Source organism: Hipposideros armiger, unplaced genomic scaffold, assembly GCF_001890085.2.
Source record: "Hipposideros armiger isolate ML-2016 unplaced genomic scaffold, ASM189008v1 scaffold_27, whole genome shotgun sequence".
Classification (NCBI taxonomy): Eukaryota; Metazoa; Chordata; class Mammalia; order Chiroptera; family Hipposideridae; genus Hipposideros; species Hipposideros armiger.
The window spans coordinates 233,052-253,315 of NW_017731377.1; the positions used below are offsets into that span (position 1 = coordinate 233,052).

A 20,264-nucleotide genomic window follows, 5' to 3' on the forward strand; every position below is an offset into this window, starting at 1 on the left:
CCCTCGCCCCCACCACACATACACACACACAGCCTCCGCCATTATCAACATCCCCACCAGAGTGGTACATTTATGACAACTAATGAACCTACATTGACACATCATTATCACCCAGTCTGAAATTTACATTAGAGTTCCCTGTTGATGTTGTACATTCTATGGGTCTTGACAAATATATAATGACGTGTATCCACCTTTACAGTATCATATAGAGTAGTTTCACTGGCCTAAAGATCTTCTATATTCTACCTATTCATTCTTCCCTCTCCCCAACCCCTAGCAACCACAGATATTTTTATTGTCCTCATAGTTATGCCTTTTCAAGAATGTCATATTGTTGGAATTGGACCTAATAAATTTTTATTGATTTACTGGAGATACTTTATATATGCCAAATACATTATTTTATCTGCATGTCCCCCTATTAAGTTAGCATGTGAAATGCATGGCCCACATGCTAGAAATTAGTACCTGCCCAGTTTGAGGAACCAAATAGCCTCTCCTTCTCCTGAGACATTCAGGACCATTGCTCACCCCTAGCAGAGCCCCAGAACACTCTGACCTAAAATCTCAGAGTGAATGTGTAACCCAATAGTATTTAAGTAGTAATGATAATAAGTAAAGATTAATGAAAGAATACTGAGCTTACTTCACAAGGCATTTTGTCTCATAGTTTATAAACATTGATGATGAGTTAATATTTCTATTGCTTTTTATAAGGAAGACACAACCAACTGGATTTTGCAAAGATGTTTCTTTACTTCCACTGTCATTACTTGGGTAATAGTCATGGACCTGTGCCTGCCCATAGGCCCTCTATCCACCTGGTGTTAACACATCAAAATGGCAGACCTGGGCTGGCGAGGACCAAACAGGCACTAGAGGGTGCTCCTAGCAGATGCAGCCTCATTCAATGATGACAGTTGGGGTGGGTTGGGGATCATTGGGTGCAAGCTGACAGCAGTTGAGATGGGGCTCAGCCCATAAGATTGTGAAGCTCAATCTCTGGGGAAAGCAGTACATCTGATTAGCAGTGATGACTGGTTCTCCCAGACATCCCAGTGATGTTCAACTGCTCCAAACATTAGAAACACAGGTCATGGCACACTTAAGTGACTGGGCACCTTTGTTAAAAGTAACACAATAATGATCTTCAGTGTATGAGAGAAGGGCAGTCAATGATATGGAGAGTGAGCTGGATTTCAAGAGATTGGGATGACCTAGGTATGTTACCTGAGTTACCTTTTTTTCTAATTAAACATTTTTCTGTTCACCACATCCTAATCATTCTAAAATTACTGCTATTTTTCATGTATTTTAATTCTTCAGTGTTCCCACATCTGGTGGGGGAGGGGGCTTCTAGGCCAACGTGTGGGCATTGGGTGACCGGCTCTGATGGCCTCATTCCCCGGCCACCAGCCTCTCCATGAATTCTCTCTCTCTCTCTCTCTCTCTCTCTCTCTCTAGGCGGTTCTTCAAAGACATGCCCCACAATGCACTTGACAAGAAGTCCAACTTTGAGCTCCTGGAGTAAGTCCTGGGACTGGCCCCTGCCTCTCTTCCCTTCTTCTCTTGCTGCCCTGCTTTTCCGAATCACCCCCTACTTTACTCACCCCAAGACCAGAGCCAGGCAGGACCAATCTCCCCAGTCCTCCAGCTCTCGCATTCTTCCTGAGTGGCCAGAAGTCCTAGGTTGGGGATGAGGGAGAGTCACATGATGCTTTTTTTCTTCTTTCAGGAAGGAAGTGGGACTGGACCTGTTTTTCCCAAAGCAGATGCAGGAGAACTTAAAGGTAAGGTAACGAGAGGGCAAGGGGCCCAGAAAGATCCCCTTTGTGCTGTTCCCCAGGACTAGAACTAAAGGGATTGGGCTGGGCATGCGCAGGGATATAGCAGAGTGTCTCTGCTGCCTTGGGCCATCTGGATATAGGACCACAAAATGCATCCAGTGGGCTCTTTCCATGACTGGAAATCAGAAAACCTGACTCCAGTTCCACATCAGAGGCTATGTGGCCTGAACACTGGGGACAGTACATCCCCTGCCTCCCTCCCAGAGCTGTGGCGAGCCTCTCTTGAGACCACAGGTGTGTGCTTTAGGTAAGAGATCGCTGCTGCTCTCATGGCAGAGGCCTGGGGACCATCCAGCAGCAGCGGGTAGGCTGTCGGTGAGATCCTAAGAGAAGGACTCAGAGCTTGGAGCAGCCTGCTCACCCCTGCGCATCTCCCCGCAGCCCAAGCAGTTCCGGAAGATGATCCAGCAGACATTCCAGCAGTACGCTTCGCTCAGGGAGGAGGAGTGCGTCATGAAGTTCTTCAACACCCTTGCTGGCTTTGCCAACATCGACCAGGAGACCTATCGCTGTGAACTCATTGTAATCATGTGCTCTTGTTATTCTCGCGCTGCCTTGAATTCCAGGCCTTTTGGGAAAGGGGGCCACAGGGCCACCAAGGGGGGCCAGGAAGGGGGCTGTGCTTGCTTGTAGTGACCTGCCCTAAAAGACAACTAACATTGATCTACTTGACTCAGGAAGGGAACTGAAATCTTGTCTCCAACTCTGGGAGGTGGGCAGGGTTTGGGTGAGGGGCTACTCTGTACGACAGGGGTTTAGGGTGGAAGGAACTAAAGGACCCAGGAGACAGTGGCCTGTGTCTAGCTTAGTGGGATTTAAAAAAATTTCTGAAATATGCAGAGAGTAGAGCTTTGAGCAACAGTCCTCTCTCTCCTTTTATTCCAGCAAGGTTGGAACATCACTGTGGACCTGGTCATCGGCCCTAAAGGCATCCGCCAGCTGACAAGTCAAGATGCAAAGGTAGAGAGAGACTGGGGCCAGGCCCCATGCAGCCCCAGGCTGAGCCGTCTTCCCTCTCTGCTGCCTCCTACCCTGGCCTGCGCCATTGGTTCTTCCTGCCCCATTGCTGAGAGTAGAGAGGCCCTTGGTATGAGCAGCTGTAGAGAGGGTGTTTGGGATAACAGCGTGGGGCTCATGGTTCTTTACTCTCCAGTGACTATGCGCTACACAGAGGCTGGGGGGCAGGAGTGGTTCAGGTGGGGGGAGAAGAGGGAAGGATACTATTACTACCCTTCTGGCTCAGATAAGAGAATTGCTCTTTCAATGGAAAGATGGGGCCACCATTCCCCTGGGAGTCGGAAGACTTGGACAAGTCCTGGCTCTACTACCAACTTGGCATATGACCTTGGGCAAGTCCTGGCTCTCCAGACTAATTTTCTCTTCTACAAAGTGAGAGGCTTGGACCAGATGAGCCTTCCAGCCTTTATAGTCTTTGATTCTCTCTTCATGCCCCTGAAAGGCCCCTAGTTCCCACTTTTCCCTTGTTCTCACCCCCCTTACTGACCGGTTTTCATGGCCTGATCCCAGTAGTGGGATGGTCTGAAGTGTCCCCGCCCCCTTTTCCTATAGCCCACCTGTCTGGCTGAGTTCAAGCAGATCAAGTCCATCAGGTGCCTCCTGCTGGAGGAGGGCCAGGCAGTACTACAGCTGGACATCGAAGGCGCCCCCCAGGTGAGTGTCTTTGGGTACCTGGAAGCTCTGAAGCAAGGGGGTGTTCTTGCTCAAGTAGGCAGGAGACAGAGGGTTCCCTGGCTTTGGGATGTTGTTAAGAAAACTGCACCTAGTTCTTAGAGAAAATACTAGGATGATGATAACTTACAAGGAAGTTACCTCAGGAAGCAAAGCTGTTAAAAAATATATCAAGAAAGAAGTTGGTGAAGTTCTTTGGGGGGAGGGAGGTAAAGGTTACCAAAATCAAGGTACAAATCAGAGGCCGAACTTTGAATGAGTGAACAATGACTCAGAATCAAGACCTCAGGGATCTGGGACTTTTTGTGGGTAGAAGAATCAAAGAGACCTCAGACTGCAAATAGATGGTTTATCTGTCCTTTCATTTGTCTGTCCCCTGCCACCCTCCCTCCCTCTTCCCTTTTCTCAGTTTCAGTTCTTGCATAGTTTGTATCTATTACGTCCAAGGAATTGTGCTACGCACTTTGATACCAAAATAAGTCAGACCTAGAAAAACTGGCTTTCCTAGAGTTTAAGGCTGTCATTTGAGCGGGATGACAAACGCGCCCCCTGGTGGTTATGAGGAATTCAAGTCTAGCCCCAGGAGAGGCACAGATGGATTCCGTGGGAGGAGGCGGAGGGCGGGGGCAGTGACAGGGTCCTGCTCCTTCTAAGTATGCAGTTTCTTCTGCAGTCATGTGTGGGGTAGACTCTAGCCAAGGCTCTGGGGTCTCACCCTTGGCTGGTCTCTTCTCTGCAGCCTTTGTCCATTAAAACCTCCACTCTGGCGGAGGCCGAGAACATGGCTGACCTCATAGACGGTTACTGCCGGCTGCAGGGGGAGCACAAAGGCTCTCTCATCATTCATCCCAAGACAGGTACATTTCCACTTACAGGCAAACTGGCCCGATGGGCAGATGGCGGCACAGCTGAGCCAAGCCCCTGAGACAGAGCCGGGAAGCTAAGCCATTGACCAATATGTGAATGAAATGGCTTTCATAGTGTGTGGAGGTGCTCGCCCAGCTCTGCAGAACAGTGTCTGTGGTCCCATCCTGAGTCCCAAGCCACAAGCCCTGGCTCTGGGGGTCAAGGGCAGTCTGGGGGCCGGTTTCAGTAGCCCCAAAGGGCACTAATTCCATTGTTAGAACATGTCTGGTCCCTTCTGTGTAGGTGTCTCTGTTTTAGGATGGGATCAGGAAGCAGGGGTCAGGGCTGGGACTTGTGGGTGGTGGCAGAAAGAAGCTTAATTTCTTCTACAAAGAGGATTGCAATTCAGGCCAAAGCCTATCCAGCTTCCATCCCGACTTTCAGAGCACAGAGTTGGGGTCGGGGAGAGGTCTCCCTTGTGTTGGCTCATAGCAGTGAGGCCAGCCAGCCATCCAAGGCCCTATGTCCCTGGCTGCAGCCCCCTATCTTCCTCCCCTCTCTCCAGATGGTGAGAAGCGGAGCAGCCTGCCCCAGATCCCCACGCTGTGAGTATAACCAGAGGCCAGGGAGCAGGCCCTGCACTCAGCCTGTCTTCCCGGGAGAAGCCAGAACAAACAGCGAGCCTCCAGCCCCATGGTTTCTGGTTTCTGGGCTCCAGGGAAGAAGAAAGTTGGAAACCTAGAATTTCACAAGTGGTGATTTTTCTCCAGTAAATTCTTGCAGGGATATTCCTATGTCCTAATGCCACCTGGCATCATCTTAGCGGGGATTGCTTTTGTCCCTGTTCCTGGTGTACTCAGCCATGCTCCCAGGTCATTACTATTAAAACAGGCTGGTTCTCCGGGCAGGCAGGGGGCACAGTGGCCCTCCAAGTGGGGCTGCAGGAGCGGGTGGGCCGAGGCTGCCCCCGGGAAGCGTTGTCAGGCTCTGAGCTCACTTGGCTCCTGCCCTCGCATCTCCTCCCACAGAACCCTTGAGGCTCAGCGGTCCCGCCTCTCAGAAAGCTGCAGCATAGGTAAGCCTGCACGTCTGCTGTCCTCTGCCTGTGCGCCTTTCTTCTTCCCGCTCTTGTGACATCATTAAGGATTCCCTCAAAATGACAGAAAAATGAACTTCCCCTCTGATATCTCAATGACAGCTGAAAATATCATTAATTATAATAACTCACATGTATTGAGTCGTGAGTATGTGGCACCATGTCTGTCTTAGTCAGCTCAGGCTGCCATAGCAAAATACCATTGACTGGGTGGCTTAGAAAACAGACATTTATTTCTCACGGTTCTGGAGATTGGAAGTGCCAGCTCGGTCGCATCCTGATGGGCACTCTTCCTGGCTTGCAGACAGCCGCATTCTCTGTGTTCTCACCTGGTGGAGCGATGGGGAGCTCTGGTCTCTTCCTCTTCTTATAAGGGCACTAATCCCATCAAGGGGCCCCAACCTCATGACTTTATCTAACCCTAATCATCTCCCAAAAGCCCCACCTCCAAATGCCAGCACGCTGGAGGGCAGGGCTTCAACATATGAAATTGGGAGATCACAAACATTCAGTCTCTAACACTGTTAAATATATAATAGGTGTTATTTTATTCAATCTTTAGGACATTCCCCAGGAGCATTCATTTCACAGACAGGGAAACTGAGATTAAGGGAGGCTAACCAACTTGTCCTAAATAATGCAACAGGGCAGTAGCAAGCAGGGACTCTAGGTGCGGTACGCTGGGCTCCGGGGCCACCCTGAAGCCTGGGACAAGGTCTCAGTTCTCACCTGGCTCCTTCCTCCTCCGTCCCAGTGCTGTCAGTCTTGGTTCCACTAGGCTGATGTGGGAGCCACACTCCCGGCTCCTGGTGGTGCCCGAGGAGGGCATCTTGCCCATGGGATGTCCTCTCCCTGTCATTGCAGAATCAGACATCTACGCTGAGATTCCTGATGAGACCCTGCGAAGGCCAGGAGGTAGATTTTCGACCTCACCACGTCAGCCACAGCCAGGGCCCTGTGACGTGACATTGTGGACACGGACACGTGACACCACAGGGGGACTTTTTTTCCTCCCTTTGTCCTCTCCCATGTGTGGCTCAGACAGGGACAAACCTGAGCGAGGCACCTTTGAGTTGAAAGCCGAGGTCATTCTTTTATCCCCACACTATTGCCCCTTCCTATGCCTGATGGGACCAGCTTTCAGAGGGAACAGGGTGGTGGCTCTTGCCTGGGTCTGAAACAACAGGACATTCTAGATCCCCTTTGCCAGCCCAGCCCCTGGATCTTGGCTGAGGTGTTGTTGGGAGTCTGATAATGCCCGGGTAGGAGGAGAGCAGAAGCTGGCATTAGGGCCTGTGGACTCTCAGATTCCCGGGATGCCAGCCGGTTTGTGAACTCTGGGACTCTGCTTTCTCCATCTGCACAGGCCTACAGTATGGCATCGCCCGGGAGAACGTGGTTCTGAATTGTATTCTTGGTGAAGGCTTTTTTGGGGAGGTCTATGAAGGTGTCTACACGAATCACGTGAGTTCCAGCCTCCTCCCCTTCCACTTTCTGGAGGATAAGAGAGGAGCGCAGATCTTCTAGGGCTGGAGGTGGCAGCCATGATGTGTGGGTGTCCGTGCACTCAGCCTTTGCAATACTCATGAAACACCCAGGGAGTGATGGAAATGAGAGTCATTTCCAAGAAGGATAGCGATGCCAGGGATCAAAATAAAGACAGCAGCAGGAAGGGGTGACCGATTCTTGCTGGGAGAATACAAATGGGGAAGAGTAATAAAATATAGTTCTGGGGAAAGGAAGGGCAGATCTGAGGCAGGAGTTAGTCATGAGGCCACCAAAGGGGAGAGACAGGGTTTGCCTTTGTGGTTATCCTTCCACCAGGCCTGGGGAAAAGGCGGAGCTGAAGGAGAGGGCCAGGAAAAATGTAAAAAGTAACAGTAAAGCGAGAAAGAGAGCTGATGTGCCTCTGATGATGGCCTTGCACATGCTCCACCCATGCCCGCCAAACCCTGGTCAGATCGCCTGTCCCCTTAGCCTCAGTGTCCTCATTTGGACAGCCAGGGACTCAAGGTACCTGGTCTCAGAAGTCCTTTCCAGTCCTAACACACCCTGATCAAGAAGAAAGGGAGAAGGGAGGAGAGCAGGAGCAGAGAAGCGGGGAGAGGGGCCAGGAGAGGAAGAAAGGGGGAAGGAGGTGCTATGCAGAGACCCAGAGGCCGGATGTCACCTGTCTCCCCTCGGCTGGCAGTGAGGCCTATGAGGAGACCATGGTGACACCAGAAAGGGACACTTTCTTTGGGGCCCTGGGTTGGACCGAGGGGCCCAGAACACACTCTCATTGCAGAAAGGGGAGAAGATCAATGTAGCTGTGAAGACCTGTAAGAAAGACTGCACTGTCGACAACAAGGAGAAGTTCATGAGTGAGGCAGGTAGGTAGGTGTCCCCTGAGGAGGGGCATAGTCCCCGTGGGCTGGACAAGACCCCTGAGACTACGCAGGCCTCCAAGACAGGAAAGTGGCCTGGAATGCGGGAAGGGGAGGGTGTAAGCAGTGCTGAGACCTGCACCCCGAGGAGGGGTGTCATTCTCCATTTCTCCAGGCTGGGACAGCAAAGCACATTTCTCATATTGGACCTTAAAGGTCGTCAGCCCATCCCTCTCTCCCCCCATTTCAGTGATCATGAAGAATCTGGATCACCCGCATATCGTGAAGCTGATAGGCATCATCGAAGAGGAGCCCACTTGGATCATCATGGAATTGTATTCCTACGGGGAGGTGAGCTGGAGGTGGCAGAAGAGGAACCTTGTGATGATGGCTGGGCCACAGCTGAGCAGGGCCTGTAGGCGGGATGCTTGTAGAGCTCCATGCCTTCTGTGTTCTGCTGAAACAACCCAGAGACTGTTTGTAGAGGAAATCGCTGGAACGTCTTGCCAGCCTGGGTTTGCCTTCCCCCACACCCCACCGCCTGCCTGCAGGGTGCCCCTGGCTCATGCTGAGGTTGTATCCAGGTCTTGATGGCGCTTTTCCCCTTCCGGCAGCTGGGACGCTACCTGGAGCGAAACAAGAACTCTCTGAAGGTGCTCACTCTCATCCTGTACTCGCTGCAGATTTGCAAGGCCATGGCCTACCTGGAGAGCATCAACTGTGTCCACAGGTGCGGCTGAGGAGGAAGCTGGCTCCTCGATCTGCTCCTGGAGAGGTCGGGGTAAAGCAGGGCTTTGGGGTCACACAGAGCAGTGTCAAAACCCCAGCTTGGGTCCTACCTAGTGTTACAACTTGAACACCTTCCATGAACCTGTTTCCCCATCTGAAAAGTGGAAATAGTGATATATTGTTACTAAGGGTGAATCCAAAGTCCTGGGTGTCTGACTATAACTCAGTGCATTCCAGCCTGCTCTGCTGTGGGTTCCAGGAAATGGCTTCCCTCTTACTCGTAGCTTGCTCTCCTCCTGCCAGTCTATTTGGTGGCATCTGTGGTAATCCCACAGATAGCAGCTTTGCCCCAGGCAAATGGAACTGAGCTAGGGCAGCGCCGAGAAGATCCTGTGGTTCAGGCCCTTCCAGCCAGAGCAGCTGGCACTGCCCTGGTCCCCAGCACCCCCAGGCTGCCAAGACCAATCCTCCTTCTGGCTGTGGAGCCCACCCCTTTCTACCTGGCTCTGTTCCCATTTCCTGAAAGAAAGTCTCCACCATCGGGGCCATGATCATCCCCTGGAGGAGACAGTGTGGGTATACGAGTGAATTCTTCAATCCAACACCACTGACGTCAGCTCGGGGCCCTGTGGTGATACTATTCAAAGCAATATTGGGGGATATAAACATTCATTCATTCATCCACTCATTCAACGAATATTGTGGAACTCCCACCCTGTGCCACCAGGCACTGTCAGAGGCTCTGGGATAAAGTCATAATCAAAACAGGCAAAAATTCCTTTCCTTATGGACCGTACCTTTCAGCACAAGGGTAAAATGCAAGATGTAAATAGTCATGGGTCCAAGGTGGTAGGATAATAGATCTGTTTCCTTTGTGTCTGTGACATGGTCATGCTTTGAAGTCACCTTTTCAATAATAAAGACAAATGTCAGGGAGTGAGCCTGCTTATGAGAAACCAGCAGATGAACCAGTTTGGGGTTAGAAGTAATGCAGGAATAGCAAGTAAACTGAGTCAGTGAGTGCCCCCCTGGGAGGGTGAGAGACCAGCTCTGGAGTTGGGCTGCCCAGGCTGACCCACCAGTAACCTGTTGGGCAAGGTCTGCCAGCTCTCTGTGCCAGTCTCCCCTGTACCTCCCCAGGGTCTCTATGTCCCAACTTGGGGTGTGGAAAGCACTTGGCTGATCCTGGCTATCCTGGAACTCCACTGGAGTTAGCTACGAGCTGCTGCTTCTGCTCCTGCTCGAGCCGTCACAAAAGCCTACACAGTCCTGTGGAACTGCAAAACGAGGAGAGGATAATTGTGACCAGGACAAGTTGTCAGGGTTCTTCCTTGGAGAATCAGCAGGGTGGCCGCATCCCTGGCAGAGGGGACAATATTGGCTAGAAAGCAGGGAAACATAGGGACTAAGTCCCGGGAACCCGAGACAGGTTTCACACTGGATGCACATGAGAAAGGGTGATGGGAGATGACCAAGGGCCTGGTGTGTGGCGGGAATTGGTGGGCCAGCCCAGGCTCCCACCTTGGCTGGGCTTCAGCAAGATGACTCGGTGGGTCAGGGAAGGTGCCTGACTCTGCTTCAAGTGCTGGGTCCCTGACTGGCACTCTCTTCTGTCAGTCTGTCTGTCTGCCTGCCTGTCTGTCTGTCTCTTGGAAGCATTCTGAATCGCCTCACCCGTGTCTTTGTATCCTTCTTCCAGGGACATTGCCGTCCGAAACATCCTGGTGGCCTCCCCTGAGTGTGTGAAGCTGGGAGACTTTGGCCTTTCCCGGTACATTGAGAATGAGGACTATTACAAAGGTAAGGGGGACATTCCGGCCTCTGTTTTGCCCCTGGAGGGGTCACTAAAGCCAAAGTCTCAGAAAAAAAGGCTACGGTCAAGGGTCCATAGGTTCTTGGGTCTCCAAAGAATAGGCTGTATTTTGGGGTAATTCTGGATCTTTCTTCCCCAAATATCTCCTGTAAACCTCTTTGCCCACCCAAAGCCTCTGTGACTCGTCTGCCCATCAAATGGATGTCACCTGAGTCCATTAACTTCCGCCGCTTCACCATGGCCAGCGACGTCTGGATGTTTGGTGAGTTGAGTTTTGGGACACTGTGGATAAGGATTCCGATTCTCACCTCCATGACCCAGCTAAGAGGAGGTGCAGGATGCAGGGGTCTGGACCCCACCACCAGGTTGCCAGGGTTCTGTTTTTCTGCACCACTGAAAAGTGTCAGAAGCAGGGAGGCCAGTGGTGGGCTGAGGTGATGTGGGCTCAGGGCTGTCTGAGACAGTGTTAGTTCATCTTTCTGGAAAAGGCTCTCGAGCTGAGTGTGTACGCCACCAACCAGTCCCAGGGACTAGGGTGGGGACACCCTGGTGGGGCTCCCCAAAGGCAAAATCTTAGGTTTGTTCTGAGAAGGAGGTACAGGGAGAGGTGAGGACAAAACCAGGTGACACACAGACCCTTACCAAGCACACAGCCTTGTAGCTTACCCCTCTCCCTTCTCCAAGGCTGACCAGCAAAATCTCATTATTATTATTCCCAGTTTCCAGACAAGAAAGCTGCGGTGCAGGCCAGTCAGGGGCTTGCCCTTGATCACATAGGCAGCAAGTATTGGCTTCAAACCCAGCCTTGTCATAGAACCTTCATTCCCTCCTAAGAGAAGGCACCAGAGGGCCCAACGATGTGCCTTTGACTGTTCCTCTTCACCCCACAGAGCCCTAACAGTTCCATGTGGAGGGGACGGGGGGGGGGGACGTTAGTTCACTTACAGACGCAGGTGACTGGTCCCGCAGCGGACCAGCATGGTGGCCAGGACCCCAAGGATGCTCGTGGGGGAGGCGAGGGAAGACAGGGGGTCCTCCCAGCAGGGACCAAGTGCTGACTGCTACAATTGTTCCTGGGGAAAGTGCACTGACCCCTCCAGGCACAAGTGTCCCCCCGTGCATGTCCTGAACCCTCTCCTCCTGCCCTCAGCTGTGTGCATGTGGGAGATACTGAGCTTCGGCAAGCAGCCCTTCTTCTGGCTGGAGAACAAGGATGTCATCGGGGTGCTGGAGAAAGGTGACCGGCTACCCAAGCCTGACCTCTGCCCGCCTGTTCTCTATACCCTCATGACCCGCTGCTGGGACTATGACCCCAGTGAGCGGCCTCGCTTCACCGAGCTCGTGTGCAGCCTCAGGTGAGCATGGAGCAGGGGCAGGGGGCTGTGGGCACAGGGCTTCCCTCCCCCCCCCCACCCCCCCCCACCCCAATCTCTGCAGCAGCACATAGAGATTTGCATCCTACTTCCCTAAACAACGTGCACCAGGGTTCTTGTTCCCACCTTGTGGATGACAGGATCAGGTTCAGAGCTGGTGACTCACCCAAGGCAGGTAGGGCTGGAATTTGCACCGGGACCTCCCATCTGACCAACACAGAGCCACGTGTCCAAGTAGAATTAGCCAGTCCTCCCTGTGGAAGCACAGCACCTTTGATTGTTCCTCTCGGATAGCAGGGACGGGAGCCAATTCTAACTGGCGAAGACAGTGACCCCAGGGGTCACTTCTCCCTTCTGAATGAAGCATCTGCAACCTGAGGGTCTGATCCTCCTCAGGTGCCAAAGAGCCATTATTCCCTGGGTCCTGGGAGGTCCCTGGTGAAGGGTGCTGTCAACCTTTTAGGTCTTCTGTTTCCTTGGTGGCCCACCTGCCATTGGCTCATGGGTGGTCTGATTTCTTTTAGCATCTCTTAGGGCGGGGGGCAGGGGGGGTGTCTGCAAACTTTTTCTGTAAAATGCCAGAGAGTGAATATTTTGCACTTTGCAGACCATGCAGTGTCAGTTGAAAATATTCAGCTCTGCCATTGTTGCTGAAAGCCACCATAGGCACCATGTAATGAATGGGTTTGCTTTGTAGACACTGAAATGTGAATTTCATATCACTTTCACATGTCATGAAATATTTTTCTTGTTTTTATTTTTTTAATTATTAACAAAAATTAAAAACCATTCTTAATCTGAGGCCATACAAAAATAGGTGAGCGCGGGACTTGGCGTGTAGGTGATGTTAGCTGACCCCTGCTTTGGGGAGTCTAGTGCTTAGTTCATGTTAAATACTGCAACTTTGAACACTGTAGTCAACATGCTGGCATTTTTTTTTTTTTTAGGGCAAGAAAATAGAGCCTGCCAAGTGGCTCAGTTGGTTAAGAGCTCGCTCAAGAGTTTGAGCTCTGAGCAACCGCGGTTTGATTCCTGGCCTGAGCTGAGCTGCTGCTGAGCTGCCAAAAGGTGGCAGGATGGCTCAGCTATAAAAAAAAAAGAGAGAGAGAGAAAAAATAGTCGCTGAGGGCACCCAGGGTGGGATGCTGGGTATGCCCAGGCAAGGGCAGTGGGAAGGACACTGCCTTTGTAGGGGAAGGGGTTCCAATGTGCAAGGCCGCCAGCTTAAAAGGCCGCTCTGTTCCTCTCTATCCTTTCGTTGACACTCTTGATCAATTCTAGTCTCATCTGTTTGTCCCCCACTTTAGTTTTGGTAAACCAACGTATTTCAGGATAAAAATATTTGAGATATGTAACTTGAGAGGGCAAATGCCCTGGGGTGATGGGATGGGGATTGTTAATTCATTCTGGGGCTTGAGAATCATGGGGAGCTGTGACAAGGTACCTGTCCCTGGGCTGAGAGGTGTGCCCATCAGAGGCACCAGGCCAGTGCCCAACCATGGATGGAGGTAAGAGCTGGCCTTTCTGGTGTGATTGAAAGGATACCCAAAGACCCCAGTGACCCCAGGATATCTCCCCCAAGCCACAGCCTGGCGGTCCTCCACTAGAGTTAAGGAAGAATTTAATGAGTGTTCCCAATCTTTGGGGAAATAAAAAGGGCCCTTTTAATATTAAAGTTTGACAAAACCGCAGGTAATGATAGTTCTACTTTTAGTATCTGTTGATTAGCAAAATGTGGTAAGCCATATGATTAATTTTTTATTACATTCAATATAATGCTTATACATCTGAAAACACAACACCAAATATTATATATTCAGTGGTACTATTAAAAATTATTAAAGAAGATAAGTTAGGTGATATAAAGTTTATTTAACACTCCATTGAAGGAGGCAGTCTCTGTTCCTAAGGGGCCAGAGACCAACAAAGGGGGGGCAGAAAACAGGAAGCTTTAATAGGATAAAGAATAAGGAACAAGAAAGAGAAAATGAGAAGATGAATAAGGAACAAGGAAGGAAGTATAGACGCCAGAGCTGTCTTAGCTTTTGGGGATTGGCTGACTGTTACACTGTGTTTCTGGTCAGGCAGGGCCTGTAGAGGGGCATGAACGCTATCTGAGTCTTGGTTTGCTGATGTGGCACCATGGAGCGCCTCCATCTTGGGCCTAGAAATGTATTTCAATCGTACATCGTACCTGGTCTACAGACAATCTCTGGTACACATGTGAGCGTGCGGATTCATGGACCTCTGCCATCATTCCAGGTTCCTCTGGGGTCTGTAATTCCCAGGTTGGGAACCACTGGATGGGTTTCCATGCACACAGCCAACGTGGCAGTGGTCCACAGCCTTTAGCACACACCAGAAGTGTGCAGGACGGATGTTCAATGAAAGAAAATGGGAGATGTAGAACCCAGGCCTTGGTCATGACATTGGCTGGGACATCAGAAATCTATATAGGGGATTAGTGCCAGTAGCAGGCACAGGAGGGCAAGAGGCATGGGGAGGTGGGCTAGAGACACACTTCCACGGCCAGGTTGGGTTGCAACTGGCTATCCAAGGACTTTTTCCCACCATGGATTCATCCATTCCTGTGGTCCTCCCAACCTCAGTGTGGGAACAACCTCAGGGTCCGTATCTCGACCTGTCTCAGAGGGGTCTGCCCAGCCAACTCTGCAGAAGAGATGGAAATGCGATCCGGTGGTCATCCTCTGGGTCTCTCCAGGCTTCAGTGGGGTGTAGAGAGGAACCCTCACTAGCATTATTTTACCTTGTTTCTCTCTCCTTATCTGCCTTACTTCTTTGCAGTGATATTTATCAGATGGAAAAGGACATTGCTATAGAGCAGGAGAGGAATGCTCGCTACCGACCTCCCAAAATCTTGGAGCCCATAGCCTTCCAGGAACCCCCACCCAAGGTAAGCCAAGCCCTGGCCTCATTGGTCTCCTGAATCACAGCAGAGCTGGGTCCCTGTCTGGCCCACACCTGGCCTGATTATACAGCTGCCCCCATCACGGCGTAGACAGGGTGTGCCCCTACAGTCCTCTCAGCCCCTCAACCCAGTCATCCATCAGCCCTCACATCAGTGCCCTGGCAGGTGGACTCTGAGATAGCGAGATAGCAGATGCCTGGGGGGCAGCGGGGGCAGGGAATCACCCTGGAAATGCTTCCCTTGAGAGGCTCAAGCGCTTCTCTTTCTGGTAGTTTTTAGGGGCAAATTAGATCTCCGTGAGGGCACATGAATGGGGAGTGTCCCTGGGACCCTTAGGTCCAGTCTTCATGTCGATACCCTCCATGGCATCTCCGGCCTCAGAAGCCAGTGCCCCACTGCCACACCACTAGGTGGGTGGGTTTTGAGGGACCATGCCTGTCTTAGTCAGCTCGGGCTGCCATAACAAAATACCATAGACCAGGTGGCTTCAACAATAGACCGCTGGGGAGGCTGGGAAGTCCAAAATCAAGGTGCTGGCAGATTCAGTGACTGGTGAGGATTCTTTGTGGTTTGCAGACAGCTACCTTCTCGCTGTGTCCTCACAGGGCAGAGAAAGCGAGAGGTCTGGTGCCTCTTATTATTATTATAAAGACACTAATCCCACCATAGAGGCCCTGCCCTCATGATCTCATCTGACCCTAATTACCTTCCAAAGGCCCTGCCTTAAAATATCATCACACTGGGAAGTAGGGCTTCGATGTATGAATTTGAGAGGGACAGAAACGTTCAGTCCACAACAAAGCAATATCTGGTCCAGAGCCTTTTGTTACTGTCTCCCTTGCCTGGCATGCCCTCCCCCTTCCCTCATTCAGGGCACGGCTCAGTTTTTATCTCTTCCATGAAGCTGCTGTGAGTGCTTGAGCCTTCTGTGACCTCCTACCTCTAAATGTCTGTGGCTCTCGACTGCTATTTGGGAGGTGCTCCCACATCCAGAGAGGCTACCCACACAGAGATCAGTAACCCCTCCAATTAGCAATGGTGCCCAGGAGGGCAGAGAGGCTGGCTTCTTTGTACCTTCCTATCACTCGGCTCAGTGGATGCAGTGATAACTTTGTCCCTCACCTTCTTCCTTTTGACCAAGCCTGTCCTGCCTCTGACCTGATACTCCCCTTGGTGAGCTGTGCTCCCACTCAAGATGAGAGACAAGGACTGACTTCTCTCTGTGTTCTCTCTCCAGCCCAGTCGGCCCAAGTACAGACCCCCTCCACAAACCAACCTTCTGGCTCCCAAGCTGCAATTCCAGGTAAAAGTAACCAGAGGGCTGGGAAAGTTCAGGGCCATTTCTCATCTTGCTCCTTCCTGAAATGCCATTCTCACGCCTTTGAGGGGCAGCAACCACCTGCTTGGGTAATGGACGTTGCCTGCATCGGTACCCAGAAGAGAATTTGAACTCAGAATACCCAGAGATCAAAATGCAATTCTGTCAGGCTGTGCTCAGCTAAGACGTGCCTTAAGCCCATTCTATCTGTGCACAGTGTTTGTTGCTGCGTGTGCCTGCCTACCGCCTGCGTACAGCCTCCTTGGCCTCCTACCCTGAGCAGAGCCTTCTGAAAAGGAGTCCCAGGCAGTTACAGACAATTGATGTTCCCCAGAGAATGAAGTTGCCCCCTGGGGCTCTCCACAGAGGCCCTGGCCACAACCTAGGTGGCCAGTGACGCGAGAGAAGAGTCCCATCTGAGCTTTCCTCCCACCTTAGTCATTACCAACCATGGATCTTGCAAAGCTGTAGGTCCCTGTCTCGGCATGTTCCTCACCTGTGCCTCGCTCTTGCATCTGGGTCATAGGGAGCCTGGGCCCATCTCCATTCTTCTCTTACGTCCCTCTACTCAGAGTCGCTGCCCAGTGCTAAAACAAGCCCAACCAAGAACTAACAGATAAATCCTCTTCATGTGAAGAAAAATCTTGATGCAGAAGATAGGAGCAATGTCACTAAGAAGGAACATACCCTTTTGTGATATTTAAAGTAGTGGTTTTAAAATATATGTATCTATACACACACACATGCCCACATATATGTGTGCTAATCATATCTGTCCGTTTGTAACGTGACTATGAAAAAGAACTCTTTTCTGAAGGGTCCCTGAAGGAGGAGACGTACTCAGTAGGTCAGTCACATGTGTGGACCCATCATATACAGAATGCCATAGGGAGGGCTGTTAGATGAATGAGAGGCCACAGTAGCCAGCCTTGACTCCTAGCCAAGAGCCGTGTGTGTTGCTCCACCATGTCTCCCAAAGCGGGCCAATGAGGTGCCCATGTTACATTCTTTATTAGCTCCTGGAGAGCAAGTCCTATTTTTCCCACGGTGCTCATGTATCATTTCTTTGTGCTCATGTTCGTAGCAGCTAATTATCCACCTTCTTGCCTTGTCCCTGTGCCTGGTGCTTCTTTGCGTCTCCTGAATAGGTCCCTGAGGGTCTGTGTGCCAGCTCACCTACGCTCACCAGCCCTATGGAGTATCCATCTCCTGTAAACTCGCTGCACACCCCACCTCTCCATCGGCACAATGTCTTCAAGCGCCACAGCATGCGGGTAAGAGGGCTCTGCATGCTGGGTCCCAGCCTGGACCAAGGAAGCTGATGGAGGGAGGTACCTGGGATACCGGGAACCCCACATCCTCAGGCTCAGGAGGTGCCCTGCATGCTTCTATGCTTCCATCAGGCCACGGAGGAGATCTATGACTCCTCTTTTCTTTGCAAACACATCAGAGGTTGTGGGCCAAGCCAGGCTCTGTTCCTGAGAACACCAGCTGGATGTGGACCTGCCCCTGTCTATACTCTGGTGCTATGGTGAATGATGCAACATCTTCCCCTTTCCTGAGCCCTTGGTGTAGCGATGAGTCTTGTGTGCAGAGGGCAGCCAAGCCTGTTGGTGCCAGAGAGTAAAAGATCCTGGAGGTTCTGCCCTGCTCTGCCCTTCCTGCCTGATTACTTTGGTTGCTCAATCTCTCTTCAGTCAAAGGAAACGCTTCCTTTTGGCTTCTGTTCCTGCTGCTTTTGTAAAAGTTGCTGCTGTATGGGAAGGAGCTTGGGGGTTAGTATGGGACTAAGCCACCCTCTCCAGTCACCTCTTTGGTGTCAACTGTCAGTGAAGCCCCGAGTACTTCATGGATTAGCATCTGATTGTCAAGTCTTGTAAAAAACAAAACAAAACAAAACAAAACCCTTTGCTTGCTCTCCTGTCACTTGTCACCACCCCTTTGTCCTTCAGTACAAATAGCCCCTTGGTCAGTTGCCATCAACACTTAATATATTTTAATAAGCTGAGTCTTGATTTGTGACAGAACAGACTAAAGCCCTTATTATTTTAGTTCTACCTCTGCATACAGGTATGATATTTCAGGCTCAGTATATATTACTCTAAAATTTTGGGGGAAAACTACATGATTATTCCCATAGATTTAGAAAATGTAGAAAAGTATGTACGTTGATATATATTGCATGCCATTATTCTTAATTTAGTCAAATTTTTAAATGAGTAATATAACTTAGAATTCTAGGCATCAAGACCTATTGTGGAATAAATTTTCCCCCAACCTACCTCATTTTTCTCTTTTACATTGATTTAACCAATTTATATCTTAGCATGCACTTAAAAATAATAAAACTGCCTTTTAAAGCATGCACTATAATTTAGGCAGTGTTCAGTTCCTCCACCCTCCTGCCCTCAACTCTTTATTCATAATTAATTGAGTTTTAGTGAATTTTGCTTTAAAATGTGACCTTTTAGGAAGAAGCTATTTTGCATGTTTGATGGGGTGGCATTGCCTTTGTCTAATCCTGCATCACCATAAGGACTTTGTTCAGTTCCATAAAGACAGACTGTGCAGCAGGAAAAAAGACCTTTTGTGTCAGGGGTTTAAAAGTACTTGCCTAAAAGAACTGCCTGAAAGAACATAATGAGCATTTCCTAAAATAAACCAAAAAAGGTTAAAAATATAAACTCCATTTTATGGTATACATCAGAAACATTGAGAAAGGCTCTTCAGGTAGAATGCCGAAAAGGTATAATAGACTCCCTGCAAAGCATTTGAAAGCATTTAACAAAAATCAGAGATGGTTTTCCCATAAAAACAATTTTTCTACTGACTGACTCTATTGCTTGACTCATCTGGGAATCTGTGGGCTTCCACGCCAGAGTCAGGATGGAAGCAATCTCCCTCCTTAAGACCTCACAATTGAGGTTTAAAATAACAGTAAAATTCAATAGACAGCATCTTTTGCAGGGATGCTTTGCTGAGAGCTGTCCTAGGTGCTGAAAGGAGACTGAGGCGGTTCTGCCTTCAGTGAGCTTACAGTTGGCCTGAAGAAACAGGCTAGGTGCACACCTACCTGTAATACAAGCCAAAAAGCTGGGAGTGGCACACATCAAAAGTGCAGTGGGAGTTCAGACAGGAGAACAACTCTTTCCAGCTTCCTTTTTTTTTTTCTTTTTTAGCTGGGCCTTGAAGAAGGGGTAAGATTTGGACAGGAAGAAACTGGGATGCAGGGGACAAAAGACGCAGAGGCCTCAGTAGGAGCTCAGATTGAGTGATGGGAAACCATAGGGCAAGTTCAGGAGCTGTTTGGCTAGAATAAGGAAATATTCGTGTGGAGCTGGAAATAAGGCTGGTCGTGGTAAGGGGTGGATAGCCAAATTCTGGAAGTGTCACAGCTTGTGAGAGTCATTTTAAATAAAACACAAGTACCTGATCCCTTTTAAGAGCGACCAATAATGTAAGTATCCATTGCCTGGTAGGAATATCCAAGGTACATTTCAGACAAGTAAACCCCAAAAAGTTTCAATTTTTTTTAAGAGTTTCAATTTTTAAAAACCTCATTTTTGTCCTTGAATTTGATTATGAAATTGGAAGACATAGGAACAAATCTTCAGATGCACCTTAAAATAGTTTGTAAGATGCTGATCAGGCCTGGGCGTACTAAACATTTGTGTGGTGGAAACCTTTTTTTAGCACTTATTTACATAGTGTTTTCTTGACTTTGGTAACTCCTCCTACCAGTATTAAATCTAATCTTCCTCAGCCCACACATTTTTCTTTTACCTGCAGATTTCTAACTCTATATTCAAAATGCTTGACACTTAGCTCCTATTTGTCACTATTTGTCAGTCTCCTGGAATAGCCACACTGGAGTAGCCATACCATTGTGGTTGCTGGTGTTGACATCTAACTGGGGATATTTATATCCTTAAAATTCCCCCATTTTGGAACATTCACCTCTGTGAAATAAATCTTATTTACTTTTTTAAATCAATTCTGTGATTATAAAATACTCTTCTGTTCTGAAATTTGTTTTCTTAAGATCTGACTCAGTAGCTCTCAACTGAAGTGATTTTGCCTCTGAGGGGACATTTGGTGATGCCTGGAGGCCTTTTTGTTGCAACTGGGGAGGTGCTATAGGCATCTAGGGGGTGGTGTTGCTGCTAAGCATCTGACAATGTACAGGAAATCCTCCCCCAACAAAGAATTACCTGGACCCAAATGTCAATAGTGCTGAGGTTGAGAAAACCGGTCT

The 20,264-nt window shown here is 49.8% G+C and overlaps 1 protein-coding gene across 5 annotated transcripts in view; it reads left to right on the forward strand.

The window, feature by feature from the left end:
- The window catches only part of PTK2B (protein tyrosine kinase 2 beta), a 110,784-nt gene that overhangs the window by 83,199 nt on the left and 7,321 nt on the right, over positions 1-20,264 (forward strand). For 4 of the 5 annotated variants that reach the window (XM_019636158.1, XM_019636160.1, XM_019636161.1 and 1 more), the window contains exons 6-24: positions 1,468-1,530; positions 1,739-1,793; positions 2,232-2,372; positions 2,736-2,810; positions 3,420-3,521; positions 4,279-4,396; positions 4,951-4,990; positions 5,414-5,460; positions 6,346-6,396; positions 6,848-6,945; positions 7,769-7,853; positions 8,098-8,198; positions 8,462-8,577; positions 10,276-10,376; positions 10,562-10,651; positions 11,540-11,744; positions 14,568-14,676; positions 15,929-15,994; positions 17,158-17,283. In XM_019636158.1, the coding sequence (XP_019491703.1) occupies positions 1,468-1,530; positions 1,739-1,793; positions 2,232-2,372; positions 2,736-2,810; positions 3,420-3,521; positions 4,279-4,396; positions 4,951-4,990; positions 5,414-5,460; positions 6,346-6,396; positions 6,848-6,945; positions 7,769-7,853; positions 8,098-8,198; positions 8,462-8,577; positions 10,276-10,376; positions 10,562-10,651; positions 11,540-11,744; positions 14,568-14,676; positions 15,929-15,994; positions 17,158-17,283 (1,789 nt within the window). The remainder of the gene's footprint in view (positions 1-1,467; positions 1,531-1,738; positions 1,794-2,231; positions 2,373-2,735; positions 2,811-3,419; positions 3,522-4,278; positions 4,397-4,950; positions 4,991-5,413; positions 5,461-6,345; positions 6,397-6,847; positions 6,946-7,768; positions 7,854-8,097; positions 8,199-8,461; positions 8,578-10,275; positions 10,377-10,561; positions 10,652-11,539; positions 11,745-14,567; positions 14,677-15,928; positions 15,995-17,157; positions 17,284-20,264) is intronic. The other variant, XM_019636162.1, reaches the window with a different exon arrangement.